Source organism: Bombyx mandarina, chromosome 03 (assembly GCF_030267445.1).
Source record: "Bombyx mandarina strain Sakado chromosome 03, ASM3026744v2".
NCBI lineage: Eukaryota > Metazoa > Arthropoda > Insecta > Lepidoptera > Bombycidae > Bombyx > Bombyx mandarina.
Window position 1 is genome coordinate 7,171,900 of NC_143210.1, and position 17,385 is coordinate 7,189,284.

A 17,385-nucleotide genomic window follows, 5' to 3' on the forward strand; every position below is an offset into this window, starting at 1 on the left:
ATACTATGTACACATATGGACTTGTTGTTGTCTGAAATAAAATAAATCATTCATTCAAATAATGCATTCATTCATTCAATTTAAGGTCCTATTAACAAGGACTTGTTACTTTGTTGTAATTACCTCAACGAAATTACTGTAATAAAATTTAATAGATTTAATTTACAGTTATTTTTTTAAAACTATGGATACTACGGATCCATGTTTCAAGGCGAATAGCGGCTTTCATACGCCGCCAATGTCTATTGATTGTAACCACTCAATCCAAAGTAGAACATGTACTCGTCTGTCATCTAAAGTAATAAGCATTTAACGTTTTGACAAGAAATACTTGATTCGATAATTTTGTATTATATTATAAGAAATTTATTTTATTACAAACACGTACAGCTTTCACAAAACAAATTCAAACGTTAAACAGATTATGCCAAAAAGACAATCTTTAGAACCAAATCATAAACACTACCTAGTCAGGTCATAAATTCTGTCACATGTTTAATGTAACATAATTGAAACAAGTTTATTCATTATGTAACTATTCATATACCAAAATGAACTTAACAAAACATAGATTCTTATGACACTAAGTTTATTCAAAATGACCTCCGTGATTTTGAATACAGACCTTCAATCTGCGCGGCCAGTCGTCTATCGCAGCACGAACGAGGTCCATGTCAATATCGGCGGCTGCCTTAATCAAGGATGTCTTGAGTGACTCCAAATTGGGATGAGGCTTTGAGCACGCCCTTTCCTCCAAGTGTTGCCATATCTTGTAATCTAACGGATTCAAATCTGGACTGGAGGAGGGCCAGTCTTCGTGCCGGAAGAAGTCGATTTCACGCGCCGCCAGCCAGTCTTGTGTGCTCTTCGCTCTGTGAGCTGGCGCCGAATCTTGTTGGAATACCCAGTGCCTGTTATTGAACATGGTATGAGAAACAGGTTCCACAAGGTTCGTCAGGACTGTATTTTGATACACAACTGCATTCGTTTTTACACCTTTCTCACAAAAATGTACTTCTGTTAAGCCCCAATAAGAAACTCCCAACCATACCATGAGCGAGGATGGAAAATGACCTCGTTGGACATGGGGAATACGGTTGCTCGCTTCTTCACTACTGTGTGCGTACACCTTATCATTTTGTTTGTTGTAGCTCTCTTCTACGGTAAAAATTTTTTCATCCGAAAAAATAAGTTCCCGATATTTTTTTCCCGCGTACCGCTTCAACAAAGCGCGGCATCTCTTCAGTCTCAGGTCCATTAGACGAGCATTCAAACGATGTCCTGTTTTTCTTCGATATGCCCGAAGCCCTAAGTCTTCATTTAACACCCTTTTCACCGTGGTTCTGCTTAACCCCATCTGAAGGGCCAACAGTTTCTGCTTACGTTTGGGATTTCTTTGAATTTGCGCCTTCACGGCTTTTATCACTGCTGGAGTCCTAACAGACCGAGGGCGACCACTTCTTGACCTGTCATCTACACTAGAGTCTTCATTGTATCGTTGGATGGTACACTAAACGAATCTTTTGGTTATATTCAAATTTTTTTGTATGTTAAAAATTTGAATTGGCGCGTAACCGCAACGATGCAACGCAATAACTGCAACACGTTCTTCTTTAAGCTTCCACTCCATATTTAAAAATGAGTAAAATTCTAAAAGTATACATTTTTATTTTCATGAACAATTCGAAATTCGAATTCAATAAACTTTTTGTGGCCAGCATTCTAAAAGAAAAGTTTTTACTGTGTGACAATACTTATGACCTGACTAGGTATTTTACCATTATCACTTCAATCGCTAAACGAAACACAGGGCGCAAGAAAAGAAAAATAAGTGGATATCAAATTATATATAGTTACTACCAAGAATAGCAGGTACCAGATTATTTTAATCAACATACAAAATTACCGATTACGGATCGAAGCCAAGTCCATACATTACATACATTCTTACTAAAACCTAAATTTAGTTTTAACAATAACTTCTGTCATTAATTCAAAAAAATACAATATTACAAACTAAACGAATTTACTTTTATTTAGTCATACAACTTATTTATTACTTATTTTATTTTCCCGTTCATGTTTATTGTACAAAAAAAAACTTGCTTAGTTGAAACTAAATAACGAAGCCTTTCTGAAGGAACTTTAGCAAAAGGAAATTGAATTAAAGGCGAAGTGGTTTTGCGAAATACTCAGCTATTCTTGTCTATTTTTTTTGCCTAAAATATATAATTTCAATTACTTTAGAGAGTTTTTATTTCGAGGAGCATAGCTTTCTACGCAAGATCGAATCGTGACCGCTAAAAGAAAATTCAAACAAAATTCGAAGTCTTTTAGTATTTAAAGATATTTCTTCAGTCTCTAAGTAAACATTTAAACGGTAAGAACCTTCGTAAAAAGACATCCAAGCATCAAAGATGTGGTCTACACGTGTCACGACTTATCTTACAATCCTATTTAGTACCTATTATTCTTTCGACTAGGTACTCAGGCATTGTATAAGAGGGGTGACAATCTCCCAGAACGAAACCCACGCGTCTGCATTTATATTATTATCTAAGTCGCTACAGGATGTCTCGGCTACGTTATTATTAGACGAAGACTTAGGTTTGCAAATAGCGTTGATTGCACAATTAGGTATATTTATTTTGAAATAGCAGAATCGGCACGAATCACGTTTTCATTATCTCGAGCGTGTGTGACGCATTCATAGGAAAGTCACTGTTATCCCGCGTAAAAATTTTCTATATTCTTCTATATCGTTCTCTTACTACTGATAATCGCGACCACTTGTGACGTTCTTCCACTGTGTTCGATTATGGGTAGCATGAACCGCATTGTACAGACTACCACCAAGTGCTTCTCTTACTAGATCTGATCATCCGGCTGGTGTTCTACCCACGGCCCGCTTGCCCTCTATGCGACCCGCAATTATGAGCTTAGAGAAGCCATTCAATTCATGTCTCGGAGACCGCATGATGTGTCCGAAGAAGCTCATAACACGTTCCCGGCAGATGGAAGAGAGCGTTTTGCGGGTATTTAGAGAGAGAGAGAGAGAGAGAGAGTATTCTTTATTGTACACTAAAAAACAAATAAACAGTGCGATACATTAAACACAAAAAAGTACAATTGGCGGTCTTATCGCTAAGAGCGATCTCTTCCAGACAACCATCAGATGGACAAGAATCATTTGGAAACGAACTACGCGCGGTGTACCATTCCAGTGAAATACATATACATATATTTAGCTCCCTTAGAATAGACTCGTTAGTTCTAATGGCAGTCCACGGTATTCGTAGTATCCTCCGCCACACCCACATTTCAAAGGCATCGATCTTTTTGATTTTCTTTGATCGCGTCTTTTCATGCGTTTTTTTCATTTTCATTTTCAGCTTTTCCTAGCTGTCTATTAATTACACTAATAATTTATAAATTTATTTCTTAATCAAAAGGAAAGACTACTAAACTACCTAGTTTCGTGGAACCTCGTGCGTTACGCGCGAGATCGCTGTCATTTTGTATGATCATTTTCACCATCCCTATACTGCGATTTTTACTGTCCTTACTTGTGTGGTTTTTATTATGGTTTACTTGTGTGGTTTTTATTGCTACGACGAATAGACGAACTGAACTTAATCCCTAATTAAAGAAATTTAATCCCGCACCCACCTTAACGCTTTCATTCTCAATTTTATAGTGATACAAGGCTGTTCCATCCTACAAAACGAAACGCATTACTACTTCACGGCCGAAGATTCACACTAAATTTCATACAAATGCAAATTTTGTTTTACTCTTAGATTTTAATTTTTTACCTGATACGTCAAGTGACGCCTTAAGGTATCGAGCGATGTTATTCTATTTAACCAAAAACAAAAACAACCTTCAGTGTAATCCTGTATTTGAAGTAATGTACTTGATGATTATTTTTCTATTCGTTTCTAGAAAAGAAGCAAGTTAGTGACGTCCCTAAGCAACAGTATTATTCATAAACACGTCGATTGCTGCTTCACCATAATATATAAACATGTCGATACACATCAGTCCATTCGATTCGATCGTCGATTCTCAATCATACGACTAAATACTTTACAAAATGTATTCTCACTTTAGTTTGATAATGGTTGTTTTAATTTATGTAAGTACAATTTAAATATTTCATAACACTTTCGATTTATTAGCATTCTCTGTTTAGTAATTTATGTAGCATGAAAAATAAATTTCAATAAATTTATAAGTGATCTTACAACGAAAAAAACTATATAAAAAACACAATTGAAATGAAGCGGTTATAATAATTACGAAAGTTTAATAATTTTCCTAAAATAACTGCCTGATACAGTTGTAGCTGAAATAGAAACTGTATCTAAATTAAGAATAACTCAACGGCAAATGATCGACCGAAACAGAAAATAGAAGATTACTATATATATATATATATATATATGTATTATCTATTTGCTATTAGCTATTTGCTACTACTCTACTACTTAATTTTAAAACAAAAAAAATGTACTCATTATCTACTTAATTTATTAGTTGCTACTTCTAAGTATTTTTAGTGCAGACCTAATGAACGTTGTTATAATGTTGTGAACGACGAAAATATTTATACAGAAACTTAGCGTATCCACAAATTTTGTTGTAATTGTAAGCTTAAACTATGTTTGTACTTTGTTTAAATTAATAAATGTTTTTCAAGGTCATGAAAACAGCAGTCGCTGTGCCACATACAAATACAACCGAAAACAACCTAACTGAATTAATGGAAGTGTTCAGAAACAGTATACCATTTTTCTCGCAAATTCCTTTCAACGTTTCAAGTTTTGGATTATCCGATAAATATAATCTTAAAACACCGCATTTTCCATTTCCCATCCGTCGTAAAAGATCTCCAATATTTTTGACACGGCCATTAACAGATGGGCTTGGGGTATCCAAAATATTTTCAACCCCCCTAAAACGTCACATCATGCTATGTGACTTTATTAAAAAAGTAAGTAACTACCACAACAATTACACAAAGGGTCAAAAAAGTTCCCGAAGTCACTTTTGGCTTTGAGCTCCTTTGAGCATAAAATTATCGTCCATACTTAATCCGAAACCAATGTTAACATGTTAACTTTCTACCATAAAAGCAGCGGCTTGGCTCTGTCCATGGCATTGCTGATGTCCCTGAGCGATGGTCACCACTAACCATCAAATGGGCCTACAAGGGCAACAAAAAAAGAAATGCTTTTTTATTTGGGTTGGAGGGATTGCTGGTACCCCAGAGGTCATTTCGTGTGTGAATGCGTGCGTTTTTTCTAACTTCATATTTCATTATCTATAATTGACTTTGATTTTTGACTTTTTGATTGATAGTACAATTCTATGATATGGTGCTTATAGGACCAATAAAAATAATCAATACTTTAAATGTTAAGCATTAGAACAATGAGCCATTAATAACTAAACGAATGAAAGCGCGCACGTCATTGGCCTTTTCTAGATAGTAACTATGGAATTACTGTTGATAAACGCCCTTTTAACACAGAAAAATACGATACTTTTTTAATAAACTGGCACTAGAATATCATATCACACAATAATGTACCCTTTTAGCTCCAGACCACAAAATTATAGAAGAGTACAGTCATTACTTAAACAGCGATTTGGACCTTATGTTTCCTTCATAAGCTATCTATTTCTTAAAATAACGCCACGGCAAAACGTCACGTCAAAGGTTTATCAATATACTGAAATTATTTTCAGCCCGGTGGAACATGTGCTAGCTGTCACGAAGCCATCATCTGTCTACCCGGAAACGTTGGCATCATTAAACACTGCAGCTCGGTCCTCCCATACTGCTTTAAAGGACGCTGCTCTATAACGCCCAACGATGAATGCAAAAACACCACTTCTTCAACTAACACGGATTCAACTCTTTCTCCTGCAAAAACTACTTCTGCGTCAAACACCGTTGAAAGTAAAACTGTTTCAGTGTCTCCTAACACAACTAATTCTCCTACCACAACTCCAACGATTTCGTAACTACTCTTTATTTGATCCATAGATTCGTTAGTGATCTGATAAATATTAGGTTCATTTTTCATCGAAACACGAATAAAGTTATTTTTGAATGTAATAATATTGATACTTATGTTTCATACATATAATGTTGCGAAACTAAAATTATAATATATAAAATTTTGTATGCCTGTTTTTATTTACGAAAATCACGATCTCTGATGGCAACTGAAATTTATAGAGTGACGCGTGCTACTTCCTTTTTCTCTGTTCATACAGGGATATGTTGATACATATAAATACCATTAAGGTTGCATCACTACGTGAGACCGAAGGAGGACTAATGTGGGAATGTGCAATATAGTCTACAGATAGGGTGGGCCTTTACTAACTAATATCCCTATATGCAGATTGTTATTATTAAAGGGTACCGGGAACAATTTAAACAGACTGCCAATCCTCTTAGTATCAATTCACTCTGGTTAGGTCAGTATGCTCCTACACAAAAAATTAACTGCAACCCCTTTTTAATATAGCATGGAAACGTGTCCGCTCTTCATCCAGAACTGACCGTAAGGACTTGTTAGGTCTTGTTAAGTTGGGTTGGTCTGCCTATATGGAGGGAGAAAGAGGAATGAGGAGGGGGAATCCTCCAAACCAAATCGTGAGATTTGTTTCTAAAATAAGACGACACCACCAATCCGTATGGATACATCACGCTCTACCGGTGGCAACTGATTTGTGACTTGAATATAGTTATTCTGCATTCATGAAATGGTCTCCGCCTACAGGATTTTCAGAGTGCTAATGTCATTTTTCAAAAGAGGGATAACGTGAGCATGTCATAGTAAACAGGCATTGGCTTTGGCATTGATACCCTTTATGGATTGCAATGACCACATTCCATAATATACCTATTGCTAATCGTTTGCTTGCCTAAATAATAAAACTAAAACATCGTCACAATGCTCTTGTCTCTTATGAAATTACGTCGCCCTAAAGACGTCATTACGGATCCTCCCGATCGATTAACGATATTTTGGTACCACAAGCACCGGTCACCGTCCTCGCCGAATCCGTCGCTTGCAACGAAGGGCTCGACGAGCGAATTAACCGATAGACACAGCCCACTGAGTTTCACGCCGGATCTTCTCAGAGGGTCGCGTTTCCGATCCGGTGGTAGATTCTGCGAAGCACTGCTCTTGCTAGGGTCAGTGTTAGCAACACTCCGGTTTGGGCCCCGTGAGCTCACTTACACACGTTAGGGTGAAGCTGAAATAGCCTCTCAAGGTTATCAGCGTGAAAAAAAACCAAATTAATAACTGAAATGTACCCAACATTTTAATAGCCTTGTAAACAATAACAATTACTGAAGCCAATAAATTAATTTAAATTGAAAAATTACTTGTGATGTGTCACACAGCTTTACAGTAAATTACCATAACGTAAATTGGCTAATAAAAACTATGTATTGTGCATTTAAGTGTAAAATTAATTTGTTTCGTGCCTTTGAATATCGATCTGTTGATAAAATATACCAGCTAAAAGGTCTCGTGGCAAAACGTTTTTCAACAAAACACATCGGTGTAGAATTGAAAAATTCCAAGTTTTGCGACACAAGGCTTACCAGATTGAAGTACAACAAACACAACATCAAACCTTTCTAACAAAATACGAACTTAACATATGCTCACTAATGACTATCACGATGGCGGAATAACAAATGTAATTAATATTAAATCATCGTAAAAAATGCAATGTTTATAATTACGATGTAAGGATATGCAATACCGCCCTACCTATTTCAGCCGCAAAGCGGTCCGGTTTTATAGGTGGGACAGCCGCTACATTGCGTATTATACTTTACTAGCGACCCGCCCTCGCTTCGCTTCGGAAACATTAAAACACACATGAAACCAAAAAAAAAAAAAAAATTAAAGAAAAAAAAAGTAGCCTATGTTCATCAGGGACAATGTCGGCTTCTAATGGAAAAATAATTTTTCAAATCGGTCCAGTAGTTTCGGAGCCTATTCGAAACAAACAAACAAACAAATCTTTCCTCTTTATAATATTAGTATAGAGTATAGATGTCTCACTTTGTGATGTCTATGGGCTCCAGGAAGAACAAATGGACCGTGACATCGTTCATTAAGTTCATGGAGTGGAGGAGACATATACTTTTTTTTTTGTGGTAAGAGGGAAGTGTTACTAGTTGCCCATAAGCCTTTCCAGTTTCACCAGGACAGATGGGGGAGCAAAGGCACAGCTAAGAGGGGTGGGAACAGCTACCCTAGGCCTCCGAAAGAGATCTAACAGCTTAAGAACAGCTGCTTCGCGAATGCATCTACTACCAGATCGGAATCGTGACTCGCTGAGCACACCCGGCGAGAAACACAGAAGTCGTCGTGACCTAAAGGATAAGACGCCCGGTGCATTCATATCGAGCTATGCAACGGTGCTCGAATCCATAAGGCGGGTACCAATTTTTTCTAATGAAATTCGTACTTAACGGTTGACTTCCACGGTGAAGGAATAATATCGTGTAATAAAAGTCGAACCTGCAAAATTATAATTTGCGTAATTACTGGTGGTAGAACCTCTTGTGAGTCCGCTCGGGTAGGTACCACCACCCCGCCTATTTCTGCAGTGAAGCAGTAATGCGTTTCGGTTTGAAGGGTGGGGCAGCCGTTGTAACTATTGAGACCTTAGAACTTATATTATTATTATACTTACAATATTAGAACTTATATCTCAAGGTGGGTGGCACATTTACGTTGTAAATGACTATGGGCTCCAGTAACCACTTAACACCAGGTGGGCTGTAAGCTCGTCCACCCATCTAAGCACAAAAAAAAGACTCAATGGGCTGATGTATGGATTAGGTTGCACGTCGAACTCTTTACCGAGTTCGACGAGTACAGCTACCACTCTCTAAGCCTGCTCCTAGTGTTAGAGCTGAAGGCCTCTAATGCTAGTTAGTTATTGGATCTGATGGATCCGTAAGGAGTACTAGTAGTAGTTGTGTAAATGAAACGGCTGAATGGCTTCTTTATTTTTATTTACTATGACAATAACACTGGGTATATAGCGAAAACACCTGTTAGGTTTATCCAAATATTCAAACATCAAAGTTAATCAAGTCAATATCAACACTACTCTCGAATAATTATATATTTGAGTATAATAATATAAGAAGTATAATCATTTTAAAATTTTATTATCAACTTGTCTGCAATGTTTGCCTATTGTCTCATTTAATACATTCTTTTCAAGATTACGTCTCCTTATTTGGAAGAGATTCATAATCGTTTAAGTTTTGAATAAATACATGATTATTTTTGTTAAGAATTTCTTATTAGTAATATTCTTTTATTTGTCAAACACAGCGTAACTACAGTAAAATTTCTACTACATAAATACATTATTGTTACACGAAGTATTGTCGCATTAATTTAGTCTTTAATATAGATAAAAGGTACTGCAATGTCTGCAGTTATGTAGTAACTACACAATTTTCGCATTTCCATTATTTGCGATTGACACCTTAGGTTTAAATATTAATTATATAAGTTTCGACACTTTCAAGGATATGCTGTGTCAAATCGTTTTATTGTAAACGATAAGGTTCTGCCTAAAGCCCAATTAAACCTAGTAATCACAACATTCAACATCAAATAGGTATATAAATAAGATACGATAATTTATTGTCTACGTTAATTTTAATGTCAACCCACCAACCCTATCCGTATAATCAATTGTCCGGGTCATGAATACGGTCGTTTAATTTATTTTATTCTTGCATAAAATTTTCAAAATACGTAAATACGTGTCCTCACTATAGATTTTAGTCTGCCCGATGTCGCTAGTTCAGCCAGATCGCGTTGAAGTGGCATCATCTAGCGAACATCGACATAGCTACTGATTCTTACGGCGACTCGGTAAACTGCTGTTACGGTAAGTTTTCCTCAGAAGAATATTATCCACAGCAGGAAGTAACAAGTATCTTTTTCCCGATGAGTGCAACGGTATCTTCAACGATCGGAAGTAGTAAAATTTCGGAGATTCCTTAGTAATTGGCTGCCAACGGTTTTTAGTGAAAGCGTCAATGAAGTTCGGAGGAGAGATCGGCGGTGCGGGCAAAGATGGGTTGGTGTTTGGAAGATCATTGCTTAGCGGTCGGTGGAGGATTCTGCCGGTTGGGTGCGAGTGAGGAGGTACTGCCGGCGGCGGTACGTCGGCGTCGTCTGAATTGACTGCTGAGTCAACTTCGGGAGCAGCGAAATATTCCCTGTTCACAATCAAAATTTAAAGTTAACTTTCAAATCAGTTCATTTTAATATTCATAAAGATTAATTTCGACTTTTGTTTTCCACTGACGATATAATGTAAGGCATCTGGAAAAAATACTGCAAAGATATCAACTGATAAGCGATTCTGTCTAACATTAGTAAATTTAATTGTAGTAGTAGTAGTAGTTAGTAAAATTAAATCAACTAAAACTATAACATAATATAATAAACGATTTTGTATTGAAGAATTACCTAATTCCGAAATTCTCGTCAGTGGAATGCTTCCTGCGAATAGAATTTCTAATTAGTTATATTAGCTATATTGATTTTATTATCTATTTATTATTAATATTGCTTTAAGATTTAAATGCAAAAGTCAACGGTTCCTTTTCTTCAAAACATCTCTGCCCGTGAACGCGATCTTTATGTACTGCAGAGAAACAATTAAACAATAAAACATCAAACAATCATGCGCTGGACATCTGGGAGAAACTAGACATGACAATATGTCTAATACCTCACGACCTCACGTTGCCTAAAACATTCACTGGCCTAGTGCCTCTATTAGACACATTAACACTCACAATTATACTTATTATCTAAACACCTAAAACATTCACTTCTAACACAAATTCATTTCCATCGCAAACATTTACAAGCCTCCCCTCTTCTCTTAGCATTGAAGCACAACAATAGTTAACAATATTTAATCTACTCCACAAACGAGCTCTATGGCTTGAATTCTACGAGACCTGTACATTTCCTGGCTCGGTAATAATAACCTAGCCCGACCGGATCGACTATATCTTCCTCCAGAGAACCTAAAGGAAGGTAGCAAACCTAACCGTGCCAACGAACCAATGTGTCGCTTTTCGATATTATCTCGTAGAACTTCACCTGCAACATACGCAATTCATTTAAATTGTAAAGTCTGGTGAAGTTTCTTTTGACCGGTTAATAAAACGAAATTAGCAATTCTAGAAGCTGTTCAGTATACTTACCTACAGAACGCTTGTCTTCGTTCTCATTATCGTTTTTGTCATCGATGTTATTTGTCTCAATATAGTCTGGTAAAGAGAGTATGTATCGCTTGGTGCGAATGGTTGGGTCCCTGTACAACGGTCTATAAAGACCATGAGCCGGCAAGCCTACAGAGCCCTTCTTCAAATACGCGTTGTCTTCAAAGTCTTTGAGAACAGCGTAGTCGTTTTCGGGACCCAAAGCGCTACGCTTGGCAACTTGCGAAAGGGGCGGAAACATATCCGGATTAATAGTTTGCTGGAAATCATACATTTCGTTGATATCAAAAGGCCCATCGATTTCCGATAAAGGGGGAATCGGATTCTGATAAAATGGAAAGTAATATTCGTCGCCATTAATTTCGTCTTTTTTATGCAAAAGCCCGTTACGTGCGAGAGCTGCTATATTGCGTTTATTGTTTTGAGTATTGTACTGTCCCCTTCCCATACGGTATCCATCCCTGGCCAGAGCTTGAATGTTTCTCTTCATAGCCGAATAACTGCGAAGTCTAGCAATTGAAGCCAAATTTCTTTTCTCTTGAGATTCGTCCTCGTGTTCCTGTTTGTCTGTACCCACATAAGGAGATCGATACGTCGGAAGCATTCCGTTCTTGGCCAATATTGAGATGCTCCGTTTGTAGCTATTAGCGCCGGAATTCCTCAAATATCCATTTTTTGCGAGAGTAGCAATATTTCTTCGAGGAAAAGTGGGCCATTGATTTTCTGGTTCAGTAGGTAGACTCAATACCTTAAAAAATCGCAGGAATGTAAAAATGTAAAAAAAATATTCAAAGATACAATAGCGGGCTAGGCTCCAGTCATCAGCATTGTAAGCTTCCGATATAACTAAATCAAATACATTAAATTAAAGCGGTAATTTTTATTTAACAATTTTTTTCGACCGTACCCAGCCCACTCTTTTTTCAAACAGCTTACCTGCTCAACATAAGCTGAAAATATTACTGCGAAGAGAACGATGAGAAGAAAACATCCTCGACGCTTTCCCGTCGGTGACCGACCCTTCATCTGGTTAAAGCAATTAAATTTAAATCAATATAATTATGAGTTAAAATAAAAAAGTTAGTCCTTTGGGTGAACTGGTGTTAAGTAACTACCGAAGCCCATAGACATCTATAACGTAAATGCCGCCACCCACCTTGAGATATGAGTTCTAAGGTCTCGGTATAGGTACGACTGTCTCACCCTTCAAACCGAAACGCATAACTGCTTCACGGCTGAAATACCTACTCGAGCGGACTCACAAAGGGTCCTACTACCAGAAAAAAAGTAGCATATTCAAAATATCGGAAATATTAAAATAAAAATAATAAACGAGAAATTAAATAGGAAAACCACGTCTCGCAAAAGCCAATTAAAATATAACACGAAATACATTTTAATTCTGTTGTCGTTTGCTTTGAAAGAAAATGAAATTGACGAGTTAAGCTCGCCATTGTATATTTTCATCAACAGAACCTCTTCTTATCTCTGATTTAATGGCTGTTATGCAGATGAATTCACAACCCGTTTGATTTGCGGAGCATACAGACATTATAAAAAGAATCCCACAACCTACCTAGGGAGTTAGGTCGAGTTCCTAATTGTATAAAAAAAAATGCTCTAACACAAGCAAAACTCAATTGCAAGACTAACGTATTTCTTTTTTATTCGAATTACACAAAGAGAATATAATAGCTCTTCTTAAATTGAACTTAAATGACATGTTTAAGTATTCGATTTTATAATATTCATAACTGAGTATTTATTCGTTCGTCTATTGTACTATTGTGCATCAATTATCCGATTATACTTTAAAGTTGTTGTTGGCACTCGCTTGAAAGATTCTCATATACAACAATCGATTTAAATAAGTAGCGCCGGTTTCAATGCATTACTATGTGCTGTATACTTTAGCAATGAACAATTTTTTTTTTTTTGCTTAGGTTTGTACACGACCTCACAGCCCACCTGGTGTTAAATGGTTACTGGAGCCCATAGACATCTACAACGTAAATGCGCCACACACCTTGAGATATAAGTTCTAAGGTCTCAGTATAGTTACAACGGCTACCCCACCCTTCGAACCGAAACGCATTACTGCTTCACGGCAGAAAATAGGCGGGGCGGTGGTACCTACCCATGCGGACTCACAAGAGGTCCTACCACCAGTCAACAATTGCGACAGGACTGTCTTGTTTCGTATGAAATTCTGTCCATTCTGTCGTGCATCATAAACAAACTCCGAAATAAATTGAACGCGAGACAAACCCAATTGAGATCGAGAGCACAAACTAATCTAATAACCAACATACACTCTCCAAGTGAACGAACCTTGAATAACAAAAAGACCATACTGGCTCAGAGTTAATGGTCTGTCGCTGAAGCGGATATCAAGTTGGCAGATTCAATTATGCGAAGCGTGCGTTTCCGAGACACACCTGAGGCTCGGCTTTTGTAAATTGTAGGGCTTGCCTACATTTCACTTAGGTACAATGATAATAATAATCATATAAGTCACAATGAATGTGTAGCAGCATGATTCGTTCTTATTTCTATACTTGCTCAAAGGGAATTGAATAAAATATCGTGGGTTTCTTTCTTTGGTAAAAAAAACTTAAACTGAAACAGCCTGTTACCATTTTGTGACACTGAAAAACCTGCTTCTAAGATGTTCTCATTAAATCAGATATTGTATGAATCTAAAGAATTTGAAGATTTCATTTTTTCAATATATTTACTAAATAGCGCAAAGACTTTTTTTCTAAACTCAAATGTTCTTTAAATTCTTATCAAACTGAAAGGTTGCTTGTAACAAAGACAACAAACACAATACAAAATCCAATATAAAATGCTATAACTATGAATAAAATCTTTTCGAGAAAAGGGAACGTTTCTTCAAAGAAGTGACAGACGAATAGTTATGAAAAGACTTTGTACGAAAGCAAGACGACATGAAAGGAAATGAGACTTCACAGCGAAACATGTACTTGACCATGGCATTGAAATGCTAAAATCTTAAAAGAAATTTTGAAAAATATGTTCAACAAAATCTATAATGGAATTTAATCAAACATTTTGAAAAATTATTTTGTTATTATATGTTTATATTTTAATAAAATACAATTATAATGCTTACTTAGAACATAGACTTGTAAATCTGAAGAACTAAATTAAGAAATTTAATTAAATTGAATATACAATTTCAATGAACACGCTAAACAAAGCGGACGGAGTTACATGTATTTAAAGTTAGAGCGCCTACATAAGTACTTGTCTGAAGTTCTATAAACATTGTCTGCATGCTCACAGTCCGATTATTCTCGGGAAAATTCAATTTAACTTCAGCTTAGTGCATGTAAACTAAGCTTTTATGCTCCAGTTTCATGAGAGAGTTGTTTTCTTAAAGACCTAATTAGGATCTTGTATTTGTTTGTCAAGTCGAATGAATATAATTTTTCTCCTACCTCATTCTTAAATTCCACCGCCATTTATATAACTTAACACTACTACTTCCGCTTATATATTCATTACTAACCTTTTTTCATTCTAGAACTAACTGTATTCAACAAACGGGTTATGTCGGACTCCGGCGCCTCCAGAGCGAAGAGGGAGAAGAGGGGGAAGAAAGAGAAGAGGGAGAAGAGAGAGAAGAGGAAATCGAGGTCCTCCTCGTCTTCTAATTCCTCCCAGGAGACTACGCCTTGAGATAGGCGCGAGAGGCGCAATTGGTATAACATCAATTGGTACTTAGCCGCACAAATTAGAACCTAGGTATAGTCCCATCGATAGGCACAAATATACCCCACTTCTAATCGCCTTGACCACGTACGGTTGCAACTAAATTTACAATATAGTCGTGACGTTGCATAATGTCTTTGTTGTATTGCCATTAAATTATTCAAGTCAGGTACTCGTGTTTAATCTAACGCTCTGAATTAATCCAATAGCAATTCATTCAATTAATTACAAATCCGCACCTGTTGACTTACTTAAATCCAGACGTACAACTGAACCGTTTTAATAAACGGACTTTATAGACGTACCCGACGTAATTTAATAGTCAATTTTCGAAACTACAGAACCTCTGCTAAATCTCATTTATTCTTGATATATGTATGTTTGTATTTAGTACTATTTTTATTTAGTAGATTTCGTTTGTTCTTCGTCTAAACTAAAGTTTCAGAATAAATATCCATCATTTTGTAAATTTCAGGTAAATCAAATTATATAACCGATTTTTTTTCGTTTATTGTATGTAACTTGCTTTAAGATAATAGATAAAAGTTTTAATACCTACTAGTTAGGAAGGCTGGGCTTAATATGCGCTGTAGAGGATGTGAGAATAAACGGTTATTATCTTGTAGAAAATTTTAATTCTAGAAAATTACGTATAGGTACGTATTTCCTTTTTATCAGTTCAGTTAAATTCTACTTAGTATTTCTAAAAAGGTAATAATGGAGTAATTTAATTTCTTACAAAATAAACCTAATTTTAAGTTTATAAGTTTAAAACTAAGAATTAAAAAAACTAAAACCTTTGCAATTCTGTACTTGAAATCAATTAAATAAACTCTATCGTATGTAGTATTTCTGTGTTTTTGCAGCGTAAAATGTTCGCGTAATATGTTTCGACATTTTAATCGAAAAATATTCGACTTTCGTTATTACATACATCCAGAAGATTTTACTCGATTACCGAAATTCATGATACACGACGAAATTAATGAATTTACAGAATTGGCCATGACATGTTTTGCGCTTTCCCGTACCAAACCATCACTAAATCCAGATAAAGCAAGCGTTGTACCTACGCTAATTGATAAGCTTCTGTATTGCTTTGAGGATTAACTTGGCCAAATTGCTTATTAAAACGTTGCACAATATTACAACAGAATTATTACCAGTAACAATGTTTACACAACTTCCCTTTGCATATCGCTTAAAAAGTTACTTTGTTTTTACCACTTTGTTTTTCATTTTGAACTTATTAATTAATTAATAACCACTTCATTAGTCCATCTCTTAGAAACCGCTGGTCCTAAGTTATCTTTTAAAATATTATATAGATATATTATATTTTAAATATAGAATATTTTGCTATTGAATTTTTACTTCATTTATCGCCCTTCAATAGGAACAGTACGTGAATAGTATGATATTTTTCTTTCAATCGTTTGTGCATAACAAGCCGTCGTTAACAAAAAAACAAATATTCAACTAATATTCGTTCTAAAAATTCCTAATAATTTCTAAAAATTCCTAATAATTTCTAAAAATTCCTATTCCTTCTAGAAATGCATTTGACTCCATGCCTCACAGCAATTTGATTCTCTATTTAAATGTGAATGATAAATTGCCAATTTAAATTGGGCAATATATTCAGCCAGAATGTGTTTCAATAATATATGGTTTGTATGGTTCGGCTAAATATGTGTACTATATTGTAAAGGGTATTTAGAGGAAAAACTCACGACAACTTTTTTTAACTTAAACTTTCAATACGTCCCATTTCAATTTCAAGACATTCGGTCTTTTAAACAGGAGTAACAGTTTGATATTAGCACCTTTGCTAACCTGTTCATTTTAAATATGTATTTTGGTGCTAATATCACTTTGTATTATTGTGAGATTTTTTTAACAAGACGCCTTTTGTTAGGCTATCTAAAAACATTTATTTATTCCAACTGTAGAAACTCAAATTCAAATCTATTTGTTTTTACTGTATTATTCGTTAATGAATGATCAAATACTTTTACTTTACTTTCCATAAAAGTTTTTTTTTCTCAAAATTAGAATTTTTCTCATGTTAAATACAGAAGAAATAATTAAATTTCATGTAAATAAAAATCATGTAAATAAAATAAATAAAAAATCATATGACTTTAAAACGTGGCTATAGTTTAAAAGTCCTTTTTTAGAACCAAAATCGTTTCTCAAAATGATTACATTTCATTTTATAATATATTATATACTTACGTTTATGCCCAGCATTAACCAGATTGCACTGCAACTTGAAATACTTTTAAAACACTCTATTTCTTATTCGTTTACTGTTCTTGGCGGGAATG

At 35.6% G+C, this 17,385-nt stretch overlaps 2 protein-coding genes across 3 annotated transcripts; one reads left to right on the top strand and one right to left on the bottom strand.

Annotated features, from left to right (window-relative positions):
• Positions 1–3,968: 3,968 nt before the first annotated feature.
• LOC114239653 (uncharacterized) lies at positions 3,969–6,116 on the top strand. Its single transcript, XM_028169957.2, has 3 exons — positions 3,969–4,138; positions 4,703–4,996; positions 5,755–6,116. The coding sequence occupies exons 1-3, from the start codon at positions 4,097–4,099 to the stop codon at positions 6,031–6,033; spliced, it is 615 nt and encodes a 204-aa protein (XP_028025758.2). The 5' UTR covers positions 3,969–4,096; the 3' UTR covers positions 6,034–6,116.
• A 2,934-nt stretch (positions 6,117–9,050) lies between these two features.
• NPLP1 (neuropeptide-like precursor 1) lies at positions 9,051–17,385 on the bottom strand. Of its 2 annotated transcripts, XM_028169892.2 has the most exons (6): positions 17,294–17,385; positions 12,254–12,343; positions 11,300–12,065; positions 11,051–11,195; positions 10,551–10,583; positions 9,051–10,297 (listed from the first exon to the last, which is right to left on the bottom strand). In XM_028169892.2, the coding sequence occupies exons 1-6, from the start codon at positions 17,306–17,308 to the stop codon at positions 9,925–9,927; spliced, it is 1,422 nt and encodes a 473-aa protein (XP_028025693.2). In that variant the 5' UTR covers positions 17,309–17,385; the 3' UTR covers positions 9,051–9,924. The 2 variants fall into 2 exon arrangements, with proteins under 2 accessions (XP_028025693.2, XP_089596004.1); XM_089739878.1 differs by lacking the exon at positions 11,051–11,195.